Source organism: Hemitrygon akajei, chromosome 14 (assembly GCF_048418815.1).
Source record: "Hemitrygon akajei chromosome 14, sHemAka1.3, whole genome shotgun sequence".
In the NCBI taxonomy this organism is placed as follows: Eukaryota; Metazoa; Chordata; class Chondrichthyes; order Myliobatiformes; family Dasyatidae; genus Hemitrygon; species Hemitrygon akajei.
Genome location: NC_133137.1, coordinates 49,352,964 through 49,372,777, shown reverse-complemented (window position 1 = coordinate 49,372,777; position 19,814 = coordinate 49,352,964). Strand labels below are relative to the sequence as shown.

Genomic DNA, 19,814 nt, shown 5'->3' with positions numbered 1-19,814 from the left:
CACAGCGCCGACCCGCGACCGGCTGAACGACCCGCCCCACAGCGCCGACCCGCGGCCGGCTGAACGACCCGCCCCACAGCGCCGACCCGCGGCCGGCTGAACGACCCGCCCCACAGCGCCGACCCGCGACCGGCTGAACGACCCGCCCCACAGCGCCGACCCGCCCCACAGCGCCGACCCGCGGCCGGCTGAACGACCCGCTCCACAGCGCCGACCCGCGGCCGGCTGAACGACCCGCCCCACAGCGCCGACCCGCGGCCGGCTGAACGACCCGCCCCACAGCGCCGACCCGCGGCCGGCTGAACGACCCGCCCCACAGCGCCGACCCGCGGCCGGCTGAACGACCCGCCCCACAGCGCCGACCCGCGGCCGGCTGAACGACCCGCCCCACAGTACCTATCGACTCGCCTCCTGATGAAGGGTCTCAGCCCAAAACGTCGACTTTCTGTGGATGCTGCCTGACGCAGCATTTTGTGAGTGTGTTGCGGCTGACTTTACCCCGTTCATACTCTCCCGCAGGTGAAAATACTCCAGCATCTCTCTTTGGTTCATATATATAAATCAGGTCTTTTAAGTATCCAAGGAATGCAGCTCGAAGCTTCTCGCTGCTTCAGTAAAGCAACCAGGATAATCAAAGATTCCACCTACACTCAAATTCTCTCTTCTCCCCTCTCCCAAAAGCCCGAAACCATGTGCCGCCAGGTTTAAGGATAGCATCTATCCCGCTGTTATCTTGTGTGGACATCCTGTATAGAAAGATACAGATCCTGATCTTACAATCTAATTCACTATGATCGTATAATTCACTAAGATTGTGCACAAATACTTACCTAAAGCACACATCCGGTGTCTACTGTTTCTACGGCACCCTTGACTGCCTGGTCCATAACGACCGAAAGAGTGAAAGGTTACCATGTGCTAGATTTGAACTCTACGGCATTGGGGCATCGGCAGGTAGTGGGAGGGTCTGCAATACTCCTGACACAGGCCAGTCCCTGCCTCCCATGAAGAAGTTGTGTTGATGTCATTGCCCCAGCACATCACCGTAATAACAATTGTTCAGACGACAACAGACTGGTAGAGCATGTGGAGGAGAGGCTGCGTACTCCAAAGAACCTCAGCTGCAATTTGCCAGGGTCTTTGGTAAGGTACCAAATCAGCCCAAACTCAGAATGAAATACAACCACTGGTGTGCATTCTTCATGATACGTCGTGCCTACGGATCCTCTATAGACAGAATGCAAGACAAGCTTTTCACCGCACCCTGATAAAGGTGACAATAATAACCAATACCAATTCCAATAGCAAATCTGTCTAGTCTCTCTTTCTTAGACAACCCCCTCATCCCAGGAATTAACATAGTGAGGCTCCTTTAACCAAAGCTGTACAATTGTTACAAAACCTCCCTATTCTTAAATTCCAACCCCTTCACAATAAAGGCCAATGTGCATCCTTGCCTTGTTAACAATTTGTTGAACTCCCTAATTCACTGCAATTCATGCATTGGAACACCTCGATCCCATTGAATTTCATTCACACAGTCTCACATCTTAGCATTCAATCTATACATATCCCTTTCCAGAATCACAATGTCCTTGCACAACACGCCTACTTTCTTGTCATCTATAAACTTGGAAACTTCATATTTCATTCCCTCCTCCAGATGATAAGCAACTGTGGGCAAAGAACCAATCCCTGGGCTACTTCGCTAGTTATTCCCTGCAGCCTGAAAAGAACCTACTTATTCCATAAAGTCTGTTTGCCAAGTGATCATCAGTCTTCAAACGACACTGACTCACTTCCTGCAATACCTCAAGATCTTAATTTATGCATCAGTCGCTGATAGATAGTGCACTGATGTACAAAACTTAGAAGAAAGAAAGAATAAAAAATAAGTTACCTCAGTCTAATGGGGGGGGGGGGGGGGTCAGCACTTCCCCAGCTATAGGTTGCCATTGTACAGCCAAATGGCAGAGGGTAAGAATGACCTCATATAGCGCTCTTTGGAGCAGCGCTGTTGTTCTTAGTCTATTACTAAAAGTGTTCCTCTGTACAGCCAAGGTGGCATGCAGAGTGAGAAACATTGTCCAGAATTGTAATATCCTTTGTTCTACCACAGCCTCCAGTGTGTCCAGTTTGACTCCTATAACAGAGCCAGCCTTTCAAATCAGTTTATTGAGCCTGTTGGCATCACCCGTGTTGATGCCATTGCCCCAGCATACCACCGCACATTAGATTGTACTGGTGACAACAGACTGGTAGAACATGTGAAGGAGAGGCCTGTACACTCCAAAGGACCTCAGTCTCCTCAGGAAGTAGTTGTAATTCTGGCCCTCTGGCCTTGTACACGGCCTCTGTGTTGGTGCTCCACTCAAGTCTGTCATCCAGGTGCACCCCCAGATACTTGTAGGTCCTCACCACATCTATGTCCTCACCATCAATAGTAACAGGGAGCAGTGCAGGCTTAGTCTTTCTAAAGTTCATCACCATCTCCTTTGTCTTACTGATGTTGAGCTGCAGATGATTAAGCTTGCACCATTTGACAAAGTCCCCCACCAGGGCCCTGTATTCATCCTTCCGCCCTCCCTTTATACACCCAACTGGAATGCCTTTCATGATGAGGATGTCTCCCAGTTCACAGAAGGGTCATGGGTTTCATCTGGAAGTGCATCAAGGACGTTGTCCCCCAAAAATCGGTCCGAGTCTACCCAAACCAGAAGCCCTGCATCAACAGTTCCGTGTGAGCAGCACTTAACGCACAAGACAGACCTCACATTGCCAGTAATCAGCAGGAACTCAAGAAATGCAGCAATGATCTACGCAAGGTCATCAGGGCAGTGAAACGACAATACAGGGACAAGATCCAGACACAACTCTCACCAGCAACACACGCAGCTTATGGCAAAGTCTGCACACCATCGTGGATTTCAAAGCTAAACGCAGTGGTTCTGCCAACGTTGCTGCCTCTCAGATGAGCTAAATCTTTTTTACACTCGGTTTGATGTCACCTACACGGAGCCCCCGAAACAACCTGCACCTTGGTCATTTCTGAGGCTGAATACACAGGTGTTTCCATCGAGTGGACAGTCGCAAGGCCGTGGGACCGGGCAGGTACTCAGGATGTGCACGGCACAACTTGCAGGTATGTTTACAGAGATTTTTAATCTCTCCCTCTCTCAGTGTAGAGTGCCCTCCTGCTTCAAAACATCCGCCATTGTTCCTGTACCTATAAAGACCAAGGTAACATGTCTGAATGACTGGTGTCCTGTCGCACTCACCTGAATAATAAGCAAATGCTTTGAGGGACTGGTCAAGGACTACATGCTGGCAACCACATTGGACACCCTATAATTTGCCTAACAACACTACCAACAGATGACACAATAGCCACAGCTCTACACACCATCCTTACACATCTGAAGAAGAAGGATGCTTATGTGAGAATGCTGTTTTTGGGCTACAATTTCCTGCAGGCTCAACAAGAAGCTCAGAGACCTCGGCCTTCACCCTGCCTTGTGCTGCTGGATCCTGGACTTCCTGTCAGATCACCGGCAGGTGGTAAGAGTGGGCTCCCTCACCTCCACCCCTCTGACTCTCAACACAGGAGCCCCTCAGGGCTGTGTACTGAGTCCCCTCCTTTACTCGCTGTATACCCATGACAGTGTCACCACCCACAGTCCAATCTGCTAACTAAATTTGCAGATGATACTACATTGATTGGACTCATCTCAAATAATAACAAGGCAGCCTGCAGAGGAGAAGTCATCTCTCTGACACAGTGGTGTCAAGAAAACAACCTCTCCCTCAATGTCACAGAAACAAAGGAGCTGGTTGATGACTAAAGGAGGAATGTAGATGGACTTACCCCTATTGACATCAATGGATCTGAGGTTGAGAGGGTGAACAGCTTTAAGTTCCTCAGCATCCACATCACCGAGGATCTCACGTACCAGCTGTGTGGTGAAAAAAGCACAACAGTGTCTCTTTCACCTTAGACGGTTGAAGAAGTTCGGCATGAATCCCCAAATCCCAAGAACTTCCTACAGGGGCATCCTGACTGGCTACATCACTGCCTGGTATGAGAACTGTACTTCCCTCGATTCAGATCATTTACATCGACAGGTGTGTCAAAAGGGCCCAAAGGATCATTGGGGACCTGAGACACCCCAACCACAGACTGTTCCATCCGGGTGTCATGGTCCGGTCTGTGAAGTCCGTGTACCGGTTCACGGTCCGGTCCGTGAACTCCGGACTCTGGGTCTTCTGGCTGTCCGTTTCAGTTGGGCTTAATCACAGGCACCTGATTTTCATATTGGGGCTGGAATATAAGTGGCCCTGGGTTCGAGTGTGGTGGTAGGTTTGGCATGTTGGTATCCTGTCCTTGCCTCTGTGGGGTAAGTCAGACTATCCTTGCTGTTACCCTACGGTGGGATTTGTCCCTTCCTGTCCTTGCCTCTGTGGGGTGAGTCAGGCTGTCCTTGCCGTTACCCTACGGTGGGATTTGTCCCTTCCTGTCCTTGCCTCTGTGGGGTAAGTCAGGCTGTCCTTGCTGTTACCCTGAGGTTGGACTGTTCCCTTCCTTCCCTCTGAAGCCCTGCCAGCAACCTTGCCTGCTTCCTCGCCTGTATCGCCGTCAAGTTCAGCTGTCAGAGTGAGACCGGAGCCTGGCCATGCCAACAGAAGGAACTATCCATTGTTGAGCTTGGAACTGTCTCTTTGTGTCCCTGTGTTTAGTGTCCATGTATGAGTCCCAGCCTTATGTCCTGTCCCTAAGGAGGGGTCCTGGCTCTATGTTCTGTGTTCCTGTGCTCCAGTCCAAGGCTCCGAGGGGGTTCCAGTCCGTGTCCAAGGCTCCGAGGGGGTTCCAGTCCGTGTCCAAGGCTCCGAGGAGGTTCCAGTCCGTGTCCAAGGCTCCAAGGGGGTTCCAGTCCGTCCAAGGCTCCGAGGGGGTTCCAGTCCGTGTCCAAGGCTCCGAGGGGGTTCCGGTCCGTGTCCAAGGCTCCGAGGAGGTTCCAGTCCGTGTCCAAGGTTCCGAGGAGTTTCCAGTCTGTGTCCAAGTCCAAGTTGTAGCCAAGGCCCTGAGTCCTGGTCTCGTTCAGGGCTAGTGTCTGTGTCCAGCTACGCCTCTCCCTGCTTCTGCTTTGCTCTCCCTCGACCTAGGCTCTGTGCTCCTGCTCTCCCTCGACCTAGGCTCTGTGCTCCTGCTCTCCCTCGATCAAGACCAAGTCTGAGCTTCATGTCCTTGTCCAGCCCTGGAGTTCTGCATCCTGCCCCCACGTCCAGTCCTCGCCTAGATCCGGAGTCCAAGCCCGAGTCAAGACACAGGTTCCGGGTCCTTGTCCAGTCTCTGGCTCGGAGTCCTTGTCCAGGTTCCAAGTTCCCAGTTCCTTGTTCCTCATCCAGGTCCCACTTTCCTAGTCTAGTCTTGGCCCAGGCCCTGTATCCTAGTCTTGTCCAGTGTTGTTTCTCCCCCACTACCCTTGCTTTCTTGACACACCTAGTCCTGCTCCTAGTACTTCAGTGTCTGTGTCTTGCACTTGGGTCCGTTGACACTGGGAAGCGGTACTGCAGCATAAAAGCCAGGGCCAACAGGCTCTGGGACAGCTTCTTCCACCAGGCCATCGGACTGATGAACTCACGCGGACACAATTGCATTTCTATGCTATATTGACTGTCCTGTTGTGTATCTTACCATAATACCATTTATTACAAGTTACTATATATTGCACACTCAGATGGAGATTTTTACTCCTCGTGTATGTGAAGGATGTAAGAAATAAAGTCAAATCAATTCAACTGTTGCTGAGTTATCAGAGAATTTCTGCAGATGACATGACAGTGTTGTATCTAATGTCTGAGGTATTCAGGGTACACAGGAAGGGGGCCAATACAGTCCCCTGAGGGGTCCCAGTGCTGTTTATAGCCACGTCTGACACACAGCTCTGAAGCTGCACAAACTGTGGGCTGACAGTCAGGTTGTCCATTATCCAGGATACAATGGAAGTGCCAACCTGCACTGGAGAGAGCTTCTCCCCAGCAATGAGGGCTGTATGGTATTGAAGGCATTTGAGAAATCAGAAAAACATAATTCTCACAGTGCTGCCCAGTTTATCCAGATGGGAGTGGGCTCTGTTCAGCAGGTAGATGGCAGCATCGTCAACTCCAAAGTGCTTTTGGTAGGTAAACTGCAGGGGATCAAGGGCTAACCTGACCAGGGGTCAGAGGTGAGCCAGGACCAACTGCTCTAGGGTCTTCATGATGTGTGAGGTCAGGGCCACTGGATGGTAGTCTTTCAAGGCTTTTGGTTGTGGCCCTTCTTGGGTACTGGGACCACACATGATGTTTTCCACAGTCGGGACCCTTTCCAGGCTGAGACTCGGATTGAAAATGCTCTGGAGAACTCCACACAGCTGCTCAGCACACTCCTTCAGGACCCTGTGGTTTGCACTGTCTGGTGGAGGGTGGGGGTTGTAGTAGGTAAAGATCGGGATGACAGCAGTTGGTATGTGGAGGTGTGGATGGTAGGTGCAGGGCAAGAAGGAGATATAGACAGTGGTAGTCTGTGTTGTTCATCTACCTGTTGAATTGGTGGGGGGGGGTCGTTGGTGCTGAGGGAGTATAGGGTGCCTCTGCACTTGGACTGGTGTGCTGAGGGGGGTGTGAACAAGAGGACAATTGTCAAACCCATTGAATAGGTTTAACTCATTACCCCATTCACACCTGCATTCTGAGGTTCTCCAGCCAGGCTGATTGAAGCCAGAGATGTTCTTCATGCCTCTCCACACCTCCCATGTGCTACTCTGTCCAAGTTTGTTCCCCAGCTCCCTCCTGTATTCCTCTTCATATCACAACTTGTCAAATGCCTTTTAGAAATCTACAGGTTCACCTCCGTCAACCCCATCTGTTATATCCTCAAAAAATTCCAGTAAATCAGTCAAGTATGATTTACCTTTCATAAAACCATGTTGACCATGTTTGATTATAGCCAACTTTCCTAAATGATTAGTTATCTCGTTGATTATTGATTCTAACATTTTGCCAGCTAGCCAGAAGCCACCCTGTCTCTGCTGTCCTCTTTGAACAAGAGAGTCACACTGGCTGTTTTCAATCTTCTGGTACCCTCCCAATCTATAGTAAGTTTTGAAAACTTTCACCCAATGGGTCCACTATCTCTGCGGCCATTTCCTTCAATGCCGGTGGTTTGTTTCCTTTAATGCAGTGGTCTGGGGTGTAGACAATTGGGTCCTAGCGATTTCTCCACCTTTAGCTCTCTGAATTTCTCTAATACTTTATCCATGTGATTGAAATTCTAAAAGGATATCTTTTTTTTCTGAGGATATGCCCTCAAATCCTGGACTCTCCTACTAATGGAAGTATTCTCTCCCTGTCCACTCTATCCATTCCTTTCAATATCCATTAGGTTTTCATAAGATCCTCCCTTATTCTTCTAAACTCCATCAAGTTCGGACACCGACACACGCTTCATTAATCCTTTCATTCCCTGGATCATTTTTGTGAACCTACCCTGGACTCTCTCCAGCACATCTTAGATGTAGGGCTTCACAATATTCCAAATGCAGTCTGACCAATGCCTTATAAATCATCAGCAGTACATCCTTGCTTTCCAGTCTAACTCTTTCAAAATGAATGCTAATGTTGCATTTGCCTTCCTTACTACTAATGCAATGTGCAAGTTAATCTTGAGGGAATCCTGAATTCAGGCTCTCAAGTCTGTTTGCACCTCTGATTTCTGAATTCTCTCACCACTTAGAAAATAATCTGCACCTTCAGTCTTCCTACCGAAGTGCATGACCCCACACTACCCCATTCTGTCTCTCCTAACCTGAGCAAGTTCTCCTGTAGACTCCTCCTTCCTCAACATGACCTGTCCCTCCACCTATCTTTCGATTCCCTGCTACGAAGCCGTCAGTTCCCTCATCTTGGTCAGAGCTGCTCAGCTTACCAATGTGTATCAAAAAGGAATGAAAATGCATGGACTTCCAGGCATTGAATTTGGACAGAGCATGACCTTGCAAAGTTCTCTGCTGGGACATGTGGAGAGCTGTCCAAGGCATTGGGCAGGCAACAGCCTGTCATTGTCACATCTTACAGACCATGTGGCTCCTTTCTCCTTCACATTGCCCTATGTGCCCTGGACCACCAGTAACACTCACCCTTCAGAAGTGGCTTGTACTCTGGTGTACAGGTGTGAGGGAATTGTCACTGCAGTACTCAACGTTAATGTCAGAGCTTATGAAGTCTAGTGGCATCAGGTTAAACATGAGCAAGGAAACATCCAGATTACCTGATAGATAGATTGATATTTATCACAGGAAGATAGGGTTGCAGAGAGAGCTTTTGGCACATTGGCCTACTTTAATCAAAGTACTGAGATGGGATGTTATGTTGAAGTTGTATAAGACATTAGTGAGGCCTAATTTGGAGAATTGTGTGTAGTTCTGGTCGCCTACCCACATGTTGCCAGGACTTGAAGACCTGAGTTATAGAGAAAGACTTAATAAGCTAAAACTTTATTCACTGGAGGATAGGAGAATGAGGGGAGAGTTGATAATTATACAAACATTATAAGGGATATAGATAGGATGAACGTTAGCAGTTTTTTCTCACTGAGGCTAGGTGAGACTAAAACTGGAGATCACAGGTTGAGGGTGAAAGGAGAAATGTTTAAAGGGAACATGAAGGGGAACATCTGATGAAAGTGGTCTTGATTTCAACATTTAAAAGCTGTTTGGTGATAAGTACATGTATGGGTATGGAGGACTATGGTTGATGTGTCTGCGCTGCTGTAACTTCTCAGTGCCCCTCCATGCTGAACAGCTCTGAGGAAGCACTAAAGGTAGCGAGGGTGTGAATTGACTCTGGGTTGGGTCTTCAGTGCTCTTCACCAAGAGTGGCCCGGTAACCTTCACTGACCGAGCTGACAGTGTCCTGAGCGATGTCACTGTGGACTAACACGAGGGATAAACCTACATGACCTCATCGTCGTCAATCTATTTGTAGTTTGATGCATCTGCCTACAATGGTCCTAGTAAATTTGACCATAGATATTGCAGACTCATTATCTTTTAGTTGGTATTTGACGTTTTACTTTTTGTTGCTCAGCTGGTAGCAAAGCTGGACTAACAAGAAGTCAACCATTATACACCAACTTCACTGGAGCACAGGAGAATAAGGGGATAGAACCATAGGACCATAGAACATTACAGCACAGAACAGGCCCTTCAGCCCTCCATGTTGTGCCGACCCATATAATCCTTAAAAAAAAGTACTAAACCCACACTACCCCATAACCCTCTATTTTTCTTTCATCTATGTGCCTGTCCAAGAAGCTCTTAAATACCCCTAATGTCTTAGCCTCCACCACCATCCCTGGCAAGTCATTCCAGGCACTCACAACCCTCTGTGTAAAAAAATTACCCCTGATGTCTCCCCTAGACATCCCTCCCTTCATTTTGTACATATGCCCTCTGGTGTTTGCTATTGGTGCCCTGGGAAACAGGTACTGACTATCCACCCTATCTATGCCTCTCATAATCTTGTAGACCTCTATCAAGTCCCCTCTCATTCTTCTACGCTCCAAAGAGAAAAGTCCCAGCTCTGCTAACCTTGCTTCATATGACTTGTTCTCCAAACCAGGCAACATCCTGGTAAATCTCCTCTGCACCCTCTCCATAGCTTCCATATCCTTCCTATAATGAGGTGACCAGAATTGAACACAATAAGTGCAGTCTCACCAGAGATTTGTAGAGTTGCAACATGACCTCTCTACTCTTGAACTCAATCCCCCTGTTAATAAAGCCTAGCATCCCATAGGCCTTCTTAACTACCCTATCAACCTGTGCAGCGACCTTGAGGGATGTATGGATTTGAACCCCAAGGTCCCTTTGTTCATCCACACTCTTAAGTAACTGACCATTAATCCTGTACTCAGACTTCTGGTTTGTCCTTCCAAAATGCATCACCTCACACTTATCCAGATTGAACTCCATCTTCCATTTTTCTGCCCAACTCTGCAACCTGTCCATATCCTCTTGTAACCTTTGACAACCCACAGCTCCATCCACAACTCCTCCAATCTTCGTGTCATCGGCAAACTTACTCACCCATCCTGCCGCCTCTACATCCAGGTCATTTATAAAAATCACAAATAGCAGGGGTCCCAGGACAGATCCCTGCGGCACTCCACTAATCACCGACCTCCAGGCAGAATACTTTCCTTCCATAACTACCCTCTGCTTTCTTCCTTTAAGCCAATTTTTTATCCAAACAGCCAAGGTTCCACTTATCCCATGCCTCATGACTTTCTGGATGAGTCTCTCGTGAAGGACCTTGTCAAATGCCTTGCTAAAGTCCATGTAGACCACATCCACTGCCCTACCCTCATCAATTTCTTTTGTTACCTCTTCAAAAAACTCAGTCAGGCTCGTGAGGCATGATCTTCCCTTCATAAAGCCATGTTGACTATCCATGAGTAGACTGTACTTCTCCAAATGCTCGTAGATCCTATCCTTAAGAATCCTTTCTAGTAGTTTGCAGACCACCAACATAAGACTCACCGGTCTATAGTTCCCAGGTTTCTCCCTATTACCTTTTATAAACAAAGGAACTACATTTGCCATTCTCCAGTCCTCCGGCACTTCCCCTGTAGCCAAAGAGGATTCAAAGATCATAGTTAATGCTCCAGCGATCTCTTCTCTCACTTCCCACAGCAACCTGGGATGTATCATATCCGGCCCTGTGGATTTATCAATCTTGATGTTTTTAAGAAGATCCAGCACTTCTTCTTCCATAATCTCCACATTGTCCAGCACACAGGCCTGCTCTATTTTGACCTCACCTTGATCAAGATCCTTTTCACTTGTGAATACTGAAGCAAAGTATTCATTGAGGACCTCCCCAAACTCCTCTGCATCCAGGCACATGTTGCCCTCTTTATCCTTTAGTGGTCCCACCTTCGTTCTTGTCATCCTCCTGTTCTTCACATACGCATAGAACGCCTTAGGGTTCTCCTTAATCCTACATGCCAAGGCCTTCTCATGCCACCTTTGAGCTCTCCTAAGTCCTTTCTTTAGCTCCTTCCTGGCTACCCTATATTTCTCATGAGCCCCTCCTTCTTCCTGCTTCTTATATCTAACATATGCTTCCTTTCCCTCTTGACGAGTTGCCTCACATGTCTCGTTAGCCACGGTTCCCTTTTCCTACAATTTTTTCCTTGCCTCAGTGGGACAAACATATCCTGAACCCAGCTCAAGTGGTCCCTAAACCTCTCCCACATTACATCTGGCTTTCCCCTTTGAACATCTGTTTCCAATTTACTCTCATTAGTTCCTGCCTCATCCCTTCAAAGTTAGCCCTTCCCCAATTAAGCACTTTACCATTTCATCTGATTTTATCCCTTTCCATAGTTATGCTGAAGCTAAGGGAGTTGCGATCACTCACCAAAATGCTCCCCCACCAAGAGGTCTGTCACCTGACCAGGTTCATTACCCAGAACTAGATCCAGTATAGCCTCTTCTCTCATTGGCTGGTCCACATACTATGTCAGGAATCCTTCTTGAACACACCTGACAAATTCAGCCCCATTTATTCCCCTTGCACTCAGGAGGTGCCAGTCAATATGAGGGACGTTGAAATCACCCATAACTACTACCCCGTATTTTGTGCACCATTCTAAAATCTGCCTACTTATCTGCTCCTCGGTGTCCCGAGGGCTACTTGGGGTCCTACAGACTACTCCCAGCACAGTGATTGATCCCTTCCTATTTCTGACTTCCACCCAGACTGACTCAGTGGACACTCCTTCTGCAGCGTCCTCCCTTTCAATAGCCGTGATACTATCCCTGACCAGCAATGCCACTCCCCCACTTTTCTACCTCCCATCCTATTCCCTTTAAAATACCTGAACCCCAGGACCTGCATCATCCAATCCTGCCCTTCCTGCAACCAAGTTTCAGTAATGGCGACAACATTGTAGTTCCATGTACTAATCCATGCTTTAAGTTCATCCTCCTTGTTCCTAATACTCCTAGCATTGAAATAGACACATTTCAACCCCTTTAACTGGCTACAATTATTTTTCATCCCCTGCCTGTCCTTCCTCATCAACTCAGAACTCTTAGCATCATGCCCTTGTCGTTCTATTTTAATCCCTGCACTCACATTCTGATTCCCACCCCCCTGCCAAACTAGTTTAAACCCTCCCCAATAGCTCTATCAAACCTGCCTGCCAGGATATTGGACCCCTGGGATTCAAGTGCAACCCGTCCTTTTTGTACAGGTCACACCCACCCCAAAAGAGGTTTCAATGATCCAGAAATCTGAATCCCTGCCCCCTGCTCCAATCCTCAGCCACGCATTTATCCTCCACCTCATTCTATTCCTATTCTCACTGTCACGAGGCACAGGCAGTAATCTCGAGATTACTACCTTTGAGGTCCTGCTTTTCAACTTCCTTCCTAACTCCCTGTAGTCTTCTTTCAGGACCTCTTCCCTTTTCCTGCCTATGTCCTTGGTACCAATATGTACCACAACCTCTGGCTGTTCTCCCTCCCACCGCAAGATATCTTGGACACAATCAGAAACATCCCAGACCCTGGCACCTGGGAGGCAAACTACCATCCGAGTTTCTTTCCTGCGTCCACAGAATTGCCTGTCTGACCCCCTGACTATAGAGTCCCCTATCACTGCTGCCTTCCTCTTCTTTTCCCTACCCTTCTGAGCCACAGGGCCAGATTCTGTGCCAGAGGCACGGCCACTGTCCCTCCCCCCCTGCCAACAGTACTCAAATAGGAGTACTTATTGTCAAGGGGTACTCTCTACTACTTGTCTCTTCCCCTTCCCTCTCCTGACTGTGACCCATTTCTCTGTCCCCCCATGGCCCTGGAGTGACCACCTGTCTGTAATTCCTCTCTATCACCTCCTCACTCTCCCTGACCAGACGAAGGTCATCAAATTGCATCTCCAGTTCCCTAACATGGTCCCTTAGGAGTTGCATCTCGTGCAGATGTGGCCGTCCGGGACGCCGGGAGACTCCAGGACCTCCTACATCTGACACCAACCACAGAAAACCGGTCTCACACACGTACTACTTCCTTTTGCAGTCAACAATTGCCTCACCTCGTCCCGTTACTGCCGAAGCCCATTGAGCCAAAGCCCTTTCACTCTGCTGCCCGCTGGATATGGCTGCCTTCTTTTTAAACTGTTCGCGCTCAACTGGCTGACGTCACATGCCTGCGCAGTCTGGCCTCTCTCTTCCCCGAGAACTCAAAATGTCTTCCCGCTGGAAATCCTTAAGTGCTCTCCCGCTGCCTTCTTGTTCCAAAAGGGATGAAGGGTCTCGACCTAAAATGTTGACTCTTCATTGATGCTGCCAGACTTGCTGAGTTCCTCTGGGATTTTGTGTGTTACACTAGATTTCCAGCATCTGTGGGACTTCATGTTACAGAGGTGTATAATATTATGAGGGGTATACAGTAGGTGAAAGCATGCAGGCTTTTTCCCTGAGGTTGAGTGAGACTAGAACTACAGGTCATAGGTTCTGGGTGAAAATGAAATATTTAAGGAGAATCTGAGTGGGAACTTTCTTCACTCAGAGAGTGATACAAGTGTGAAATGTGAGCAGCAGCAGTGGATTCGGGTTTGATTGCAACATTTAAGGAGAGTTTGGATACGTAGATGGATGGGAGGGGTTTGGAGTGATATGGTCCAGGTACAGGCGGAAGGGACAGGCCAGACTAGTCGGGATGAAGAACCTGTTTCCATGCTGAAGTACTTTATGACCGGCTAGATTGTTGAGTGATGGAATCAATGGTGCTCACTTCAAGGGCAGAGTCACATTGGAGAGACCTTCAGTGATCTTTCAGTAGATGCTGACTACATTTAGCCCTTCTAAATTCACGTCCAGGTTTGGTGCTCCTTTGGCGTGAGGCTTTAGGAGCTTAGGCCCTTCATTCATTGTAAATGGTAGCAAACTCCCTACCCTCATGTTGTGTCTACATCACACAGAAATGTTTCCCTTAGACCTCCAGCGGATCATTTTCAGCTTTGCCCTGGCCATCAGCTGTCAATCACTGAGGATTCCTGTACAATCCTGAAATTGGTGATAATAATGTAACAGCTTCCCCCTACTACAGTGTGTGAGGTGGCTGATGAAATGAACAAATTTCATTTATACAGATTAATTCTCTGGCTGTAAGCATCACTGAACTCATTGCCTGAGGCGTGGTGCAGTTTCAAAACTGCCACTGTTGAGCAGGAGTTTCACGCAAGGCCACGGAGGAAGGAATCACTGGGTTTGGATTGATCAGGACGATGTACCCAGCCCATTAGGGATCAGCAGCCACAGGCCTGTAAGATAACGCTAAGGAAACTTTGGCAGCTCTGACGAAGCAGTAATTGTGAATCTTGGATGTTGTCGATGGGATGCTGATCACATGGACTGCTTTGTACTGGATGGAAGAGGATTTTGCCCTAATGATGCTGTTGAGTAGAATATTGCTATTTCCTGTTACTTAAATGGCAGGTAACACCAGTGCCACATTTTGAGCCTGAGGTCCATTAGCAGAGAAACAGGGCATTCAGCCCACATCCCTGCAGACCATTTATACTAAATTTACTAACACATTTTATTCTCCCCCTCACTATCCGGCCACTATGAATTGCTTCTAACGTACTAACCCACATGGGATGGTGGGAGGAACCCAGAACATCCAGAGGAACCCCACACGGTTACAGTGAAAATGTGGAAACTTCACACAGATCGAGGCTGGGTATTTGAGACAACAACTTTACTGGCTGCACCACTGAATCATTGTTCTTCAAGCTTGCAAAGGACATCTCTCTAACAGTACAGAATAGGATGATACAGACACATCAGTCAGCATAGGAGCTGAAGGCAGCAGGAACTTAGGGTCAGGCTTCTGTAAATTGATCGCAATCTAAGAGGAGGGTGCATTGGGAACACTAAAGACTGTACACTGTGATAAAAGTGCCAGAGAATCTCTGCTTCACCTGGAAACTGCTTAGGTTCCAGGAATGTGGCAGGGGAAAAAGATTAAAAGGACAGGCACTGTGTCCCATTGATGTTACTCTATGGTTGAGAACTGTTTCATTATTTGGAGAATTACAATGCACACAGAAGAACAGTAGCACCTCCACTTTACCACTTCAGCCCTGAGGCTTTGCCACTTAGAAGTTCCAGTGAGAATAAACTGCTCAGGCTTGCAGCTGCCCTACCTGCCAGTCTTGTTTCACCACAGAGCATCTCCAAGCTGATCAGAGGGGCCTGCGTTTCTGACCAGAAGCAACAAGCCTTACTGATCAAAAGTCTTTGACGGCCAGTGTACATTGCCACACTGTCAAAACTTAGTTTAAATATTTGCTTATAAATGTTTAACATGAACAATTTTTCACAATTACAACACAGGGAACCAATTAATGTTGATGTTCATTGATCAAAAATGGAACTACTCTAATGTGCCACAGTCACTCTTCTTCGCTGAAATAAATGATGTAATTGAACCTACTGCCAGCTCTAGTCTGCTGTAGGCTCAGTGGGCAGTTTTACCAGCAATCAAAACATCAGCAGAGAGGACCTCTCAAAAATTTGGACTTTTGCATTTATCCATGCTAATCCAAGAGTTCAGAACTTTGGAGTAGTAAATTCTAACAGCTTCAAGTGAGACAACAAGGATTTCTCACAAAAATCTAGTTGGTCTCATCTATTAAATGGTGCTGAAATGAAATCCCTGGGGCATATGAACCATGGCTTGTGTTCCATAAATGTTTTCCTTAAATCTGCTTCTTGAAATCTTTTGCTACTCTCTAATTCTACTTAACTACATTAATGATGCAGCTGTTAAAGAGATTCATTAGTAGTGCAGATGATCCTATCGAACACATTTAATTCCCAGGATAAACACTGCCGATGCTGGAAATCCAGAGCAACAAACATAAAATGCTGGAGGATCTCAGCAGTTAGGCAGCATCACTGGAGAGCAGTAGGCAGTCAACATTTCAGATCAAGGCACCAACAGGACTGGAAAGGACTTCCCCCTTCCTTTCCAGTCCTGGTGTCTTGGCCTGAAATGTTGACAGCTTACTCCTCTCCATTGATGCTGCCTAACTGCTGAGTTCCTCCAGCATTTTGTACATGTTGCTCTCAATTCAAAGGATGTTACTGCAGCTGAAGAATTGTGGATAAGGAATTTTAATTTCAGAATAAAGAATTAGCCATTGCTGACTGAGAACTTCCTGCAAAGGTCGAGTGTATTTGGAATTCTGTATCCCAGAGAGTTATAGCTGCTCAGTCAACAAGTATAATTAAGTTAGACTGTTATTTGTGGATACTGAAGTAATGCAGGGATGGGGTAGCAAAACTAAGTGGATCACTGTTTAATGGAATGATAAAGGTGATGTCAGCACAAGCAATGCTGTGAGCTTTACCAGGGCACATGAAATACTCCTTTGCATTGCTAAGCCCAGTGAAGTTACAGAAACTACCATCCTCCTTCTTGATGTTTGACAAGCTCAGGGCACACAGTACTGTAGTTCAAACTTAGTTTCCCGTATCTGCGGTATTTTGCTTTTTGTACAATAGCTACTGGTTTCCTTACGAAAATCACTAACAAAATACAGAAACGCCAGCTTTAGTTCACTATGTTTTTATCATACACACATACACACAATTCATGTTTGTTTTGCTGCCGTTTAATACTCAGAATCTTATTGCCATCATCCTAACATGTAGCTATATACAAACAAGTAAAACATCACAGATTTTTTCCCCTAATAAAATCAGTTACAATTTGTTTAAAAAAATACAGCCAAAATAGAATTTACACTTGTAGTCTGATTTCAAGAGATTTACAGGAGCATTTATACAAAAAGCACACTGGAGGAAATATCTGAGGGGGCGTACTGACAGTATAGACACAGAGCTATCACTAGTGTATACTATACAGATATGGAATGCAAAGCACTTCAAACCAGAGAACACACTATCTAACAGCTACAACTTATTTTATGTATAATATATAGTAAGCGACTCTAATGTTATACACGGATTCAGCCAGCCACAACTCCATGTCCTGTAACATGGGAAAATGAAACCAATTCTTGATTGTCGTGGCAACAACTAATGATTAGATGCTACATTTCCTGATATGGAAATGTATCAGGAAATACAAGTAATGAGTGGTCAGCCTTTCAGAGTCAGGATCATCACTGACATACGATATGAAATTTGTTCTTTTGCGGCAGCTGTCAAGTTAGTGTAGACAAATCAAATGATGCAATTTCATATTACCAATGTTTACTCCGGGGGTTGTTAATCCTTTATCAACATGAACATATTTTCATTAGTTATAGAATCTAGCATTTACATTGAAGTAAATGTTCTATGTGGTCTTTGAATGTGCCCTGCAAGGAATAGAAAACATTTTTAGAAACATATAAGAGCCTTGTTTGTGAATGCACAGGGTGGGAAGAAGGAAATGGGCTTAAAGAATCAGACACAAAAATGATTTTTAAATTATATATTTTGTTTTTATACAAAATAGTCAACTTAAGTTATCCTGCAAAAGCTGGTGAGAAAGCTAGCAAGTCAGAGGTTTCATTTGATACTGCTTTGTTTCCACCTCACCTGGCTTCACAAACCAAAAAAGAATACGCTCACCCTACCTTCAAATAAAAATAAACACAGATTCGGACTTAATGGAAATCTGCAGCAGATTATGACTGCTGAAAGGAAAAGGCTTCCTCCAAAGGAAGGCAAGTAATTAGTGAAAGAAACCTAACAAAATAACAGGCGATGTAATCTCTAGTTTCTCAAAGCTAGCATTTCTTTCAGATCCAAGTGTTTGACAGGACATTTTATAAAATTCTAGATTGAATATTGTAAACCACAATTCGTACAGAAAACATGTATTTGCAAATGACATTCCATAAAACGTTCTGATGCAGGCAATATTTCCACTGTAGTGCAGCAGAAAACATTGGCGCAACACAAAAACTGGCTAAACCTGTAACTGTACAGACTAAATACCTAGCAACGATTTTCATTTCATTGAACATAAAGTTGAAGTCAATTACTATGCTTCAGGAGATTTTAGCACAAATAAAGTTGTGTTCAGCCCATGGCTTCTGGGCCCATCACCCAAGTCATTTTTTTCCAGCAATTTCAAATGTGAAAATAGCAAATTTTATTCAAATTTCTGCTTACAGTAATTTGCCACTGATAATCCTTGAAGTAGGAACATCAATTTCTCTCTCTCACTGCCTGCTAAATTTTCAATTCCACAGTGCTTTGATGGACGTTAAGCAGGGTAACGGCTGAAAATCAAAATTCAGGTGTGGGATGAAGGACTGGTGGCAGGGAAAGAAACTGGGACAATTGAGAACAAAATTTTCCATTGGCGTTTTCTTAACAGCTATCAAAGTGCTACAATAAGATATTTTTACAGCTGCTTTTTTTTATAAAACATCCAATCTGAGTTAATTTTTTTCTTTTAATAATTCTGCGCGTGACTTTGAAATAGAAGTGAGACTGTTTCCTTAGGATATATACCAATTGGGCCACGTTGTCAGTCCATTGAAAAATCAGGTGAGCTTCAATGTAACTTTACAATGGACAGGACCACTAAATTGAACATAAGCCTTGCATGGTAACATAGCAAATTAATTTGTCTTGTCTCATATTCCTTACGTTCTTATTTATCAAAAAAGGATACAGATGTGATATCAATAAAATTAAGCTACCAGATACAATGACACATTCATTCAATAAAGACAATTTGCCAGCTATTCACATAGTTGCCCAATACTTGCCCAATAAGGTGTCTGGATCTACATCTAAACGTTATGCTATATACTGGAACAGTCTCAGACATGCAACATCGGTGCTTTATCAATATGTTATCGAGACATTAAACAAGCCCATTGTTCTCAAATGACTGTTTAGTCAAACACAGTCCTATAAAAATTAAAAAAAAATTGGGGTAAACAAATATATGATCATGGCATTTTCAACCCAAGCTGTACACGCATTCTGCAAACTGCAGAAACTAACAATTTTAAAAAAGGAAGGGCTCATTCATGGTCACTTCTTTTTTATTACAACTGCTATCAAGCACTATTCATCAATGAAAAATATTCACAGTCTAGTCTCCATGAATTGTTTCTTTCATTCTTTGTTAAAGACTACCCCGTGATTTTTTTTACATGAACAACCTGCAATTGTCCTTCATTATGGAAGAGAAGGCGAAGAAGCTTTCAACAGGTTGCTATAATTGTTCATAGGTGTTAAGTCACACTGCAGACCCTGTGATTTGACTGTTGTACTCTGCAGTTTCCATTCGCAATATGTAAGGTATTATACTGTCAATCTGCACATTTCCTATTAGTCCGGCAAAGAAGAGTTCTTCTGTGATGGCAGAACTCATGAGTCGGAGTGCAGGCAATCTAAGCAGCAACCTCGATAGCCTGAAACGAATTATAAATTTATGTTAGAACCTTATCTCTGCTCTTTAAAGGAATTCATGCTCGCATCACATCAACTCATAAAATTTGCTTTGGTAAAATTACAAAAGTTATTAATTTTAATTTTCACTCTTTAAAATGAAATGGTTCAAATATTACAAGATTCTGGCACATATACAAACATCTTCAGAAGGATTACTTTCTTGACAAATAATGATGGCTGTAAACAAATACTGTTGACAACTGGGATATAGCCTAGAGTAGTCTGTAATTCCCAAAACTGGCTCATTAGACACCCCAAAACCTAAATAACTGGG

At 45.5% G+C, this 19,814-nt stretch overlaps 1 protein-coding gene across 22 annotated transcripts in view; it reads right to left on the bottom strand.

The window, feature by feature from the left end:
* Positions 1-713: 713 nt before the first annotated feature.
* LOC140738555 (nuclear receptor subfamily 2 group C member 1-A-like) overlaps positions 714-19,814 on the bottom strand; it is a 160,825-nt gene continuing 141,724 nt past the window's right edge. For 19 of the 22 annotated variants that reach the window (XM_073066010.1, XM_073065991.1, XM_073065989.1 and 16 more), the window contains one exon: positions 16,667-19,500. In XM_073066010.1, the coding sequence (XP_072922111.1) occupies positions 19,326-19,500 (175 nt within the window). In that variant the 3' untranslated portion in view covers positions 16,667-19,325. Of the gene's footprint in view, positions 747-3,184; positions 3,227-3,865; positions 3,954-16,666; positions 19,501-19,814 lie in introns of those variants that run through there. The other 3 variants (XM_073066004.1, XM_073066003.1, XR_012101389.1) reach the window with 3 other exon arrangements.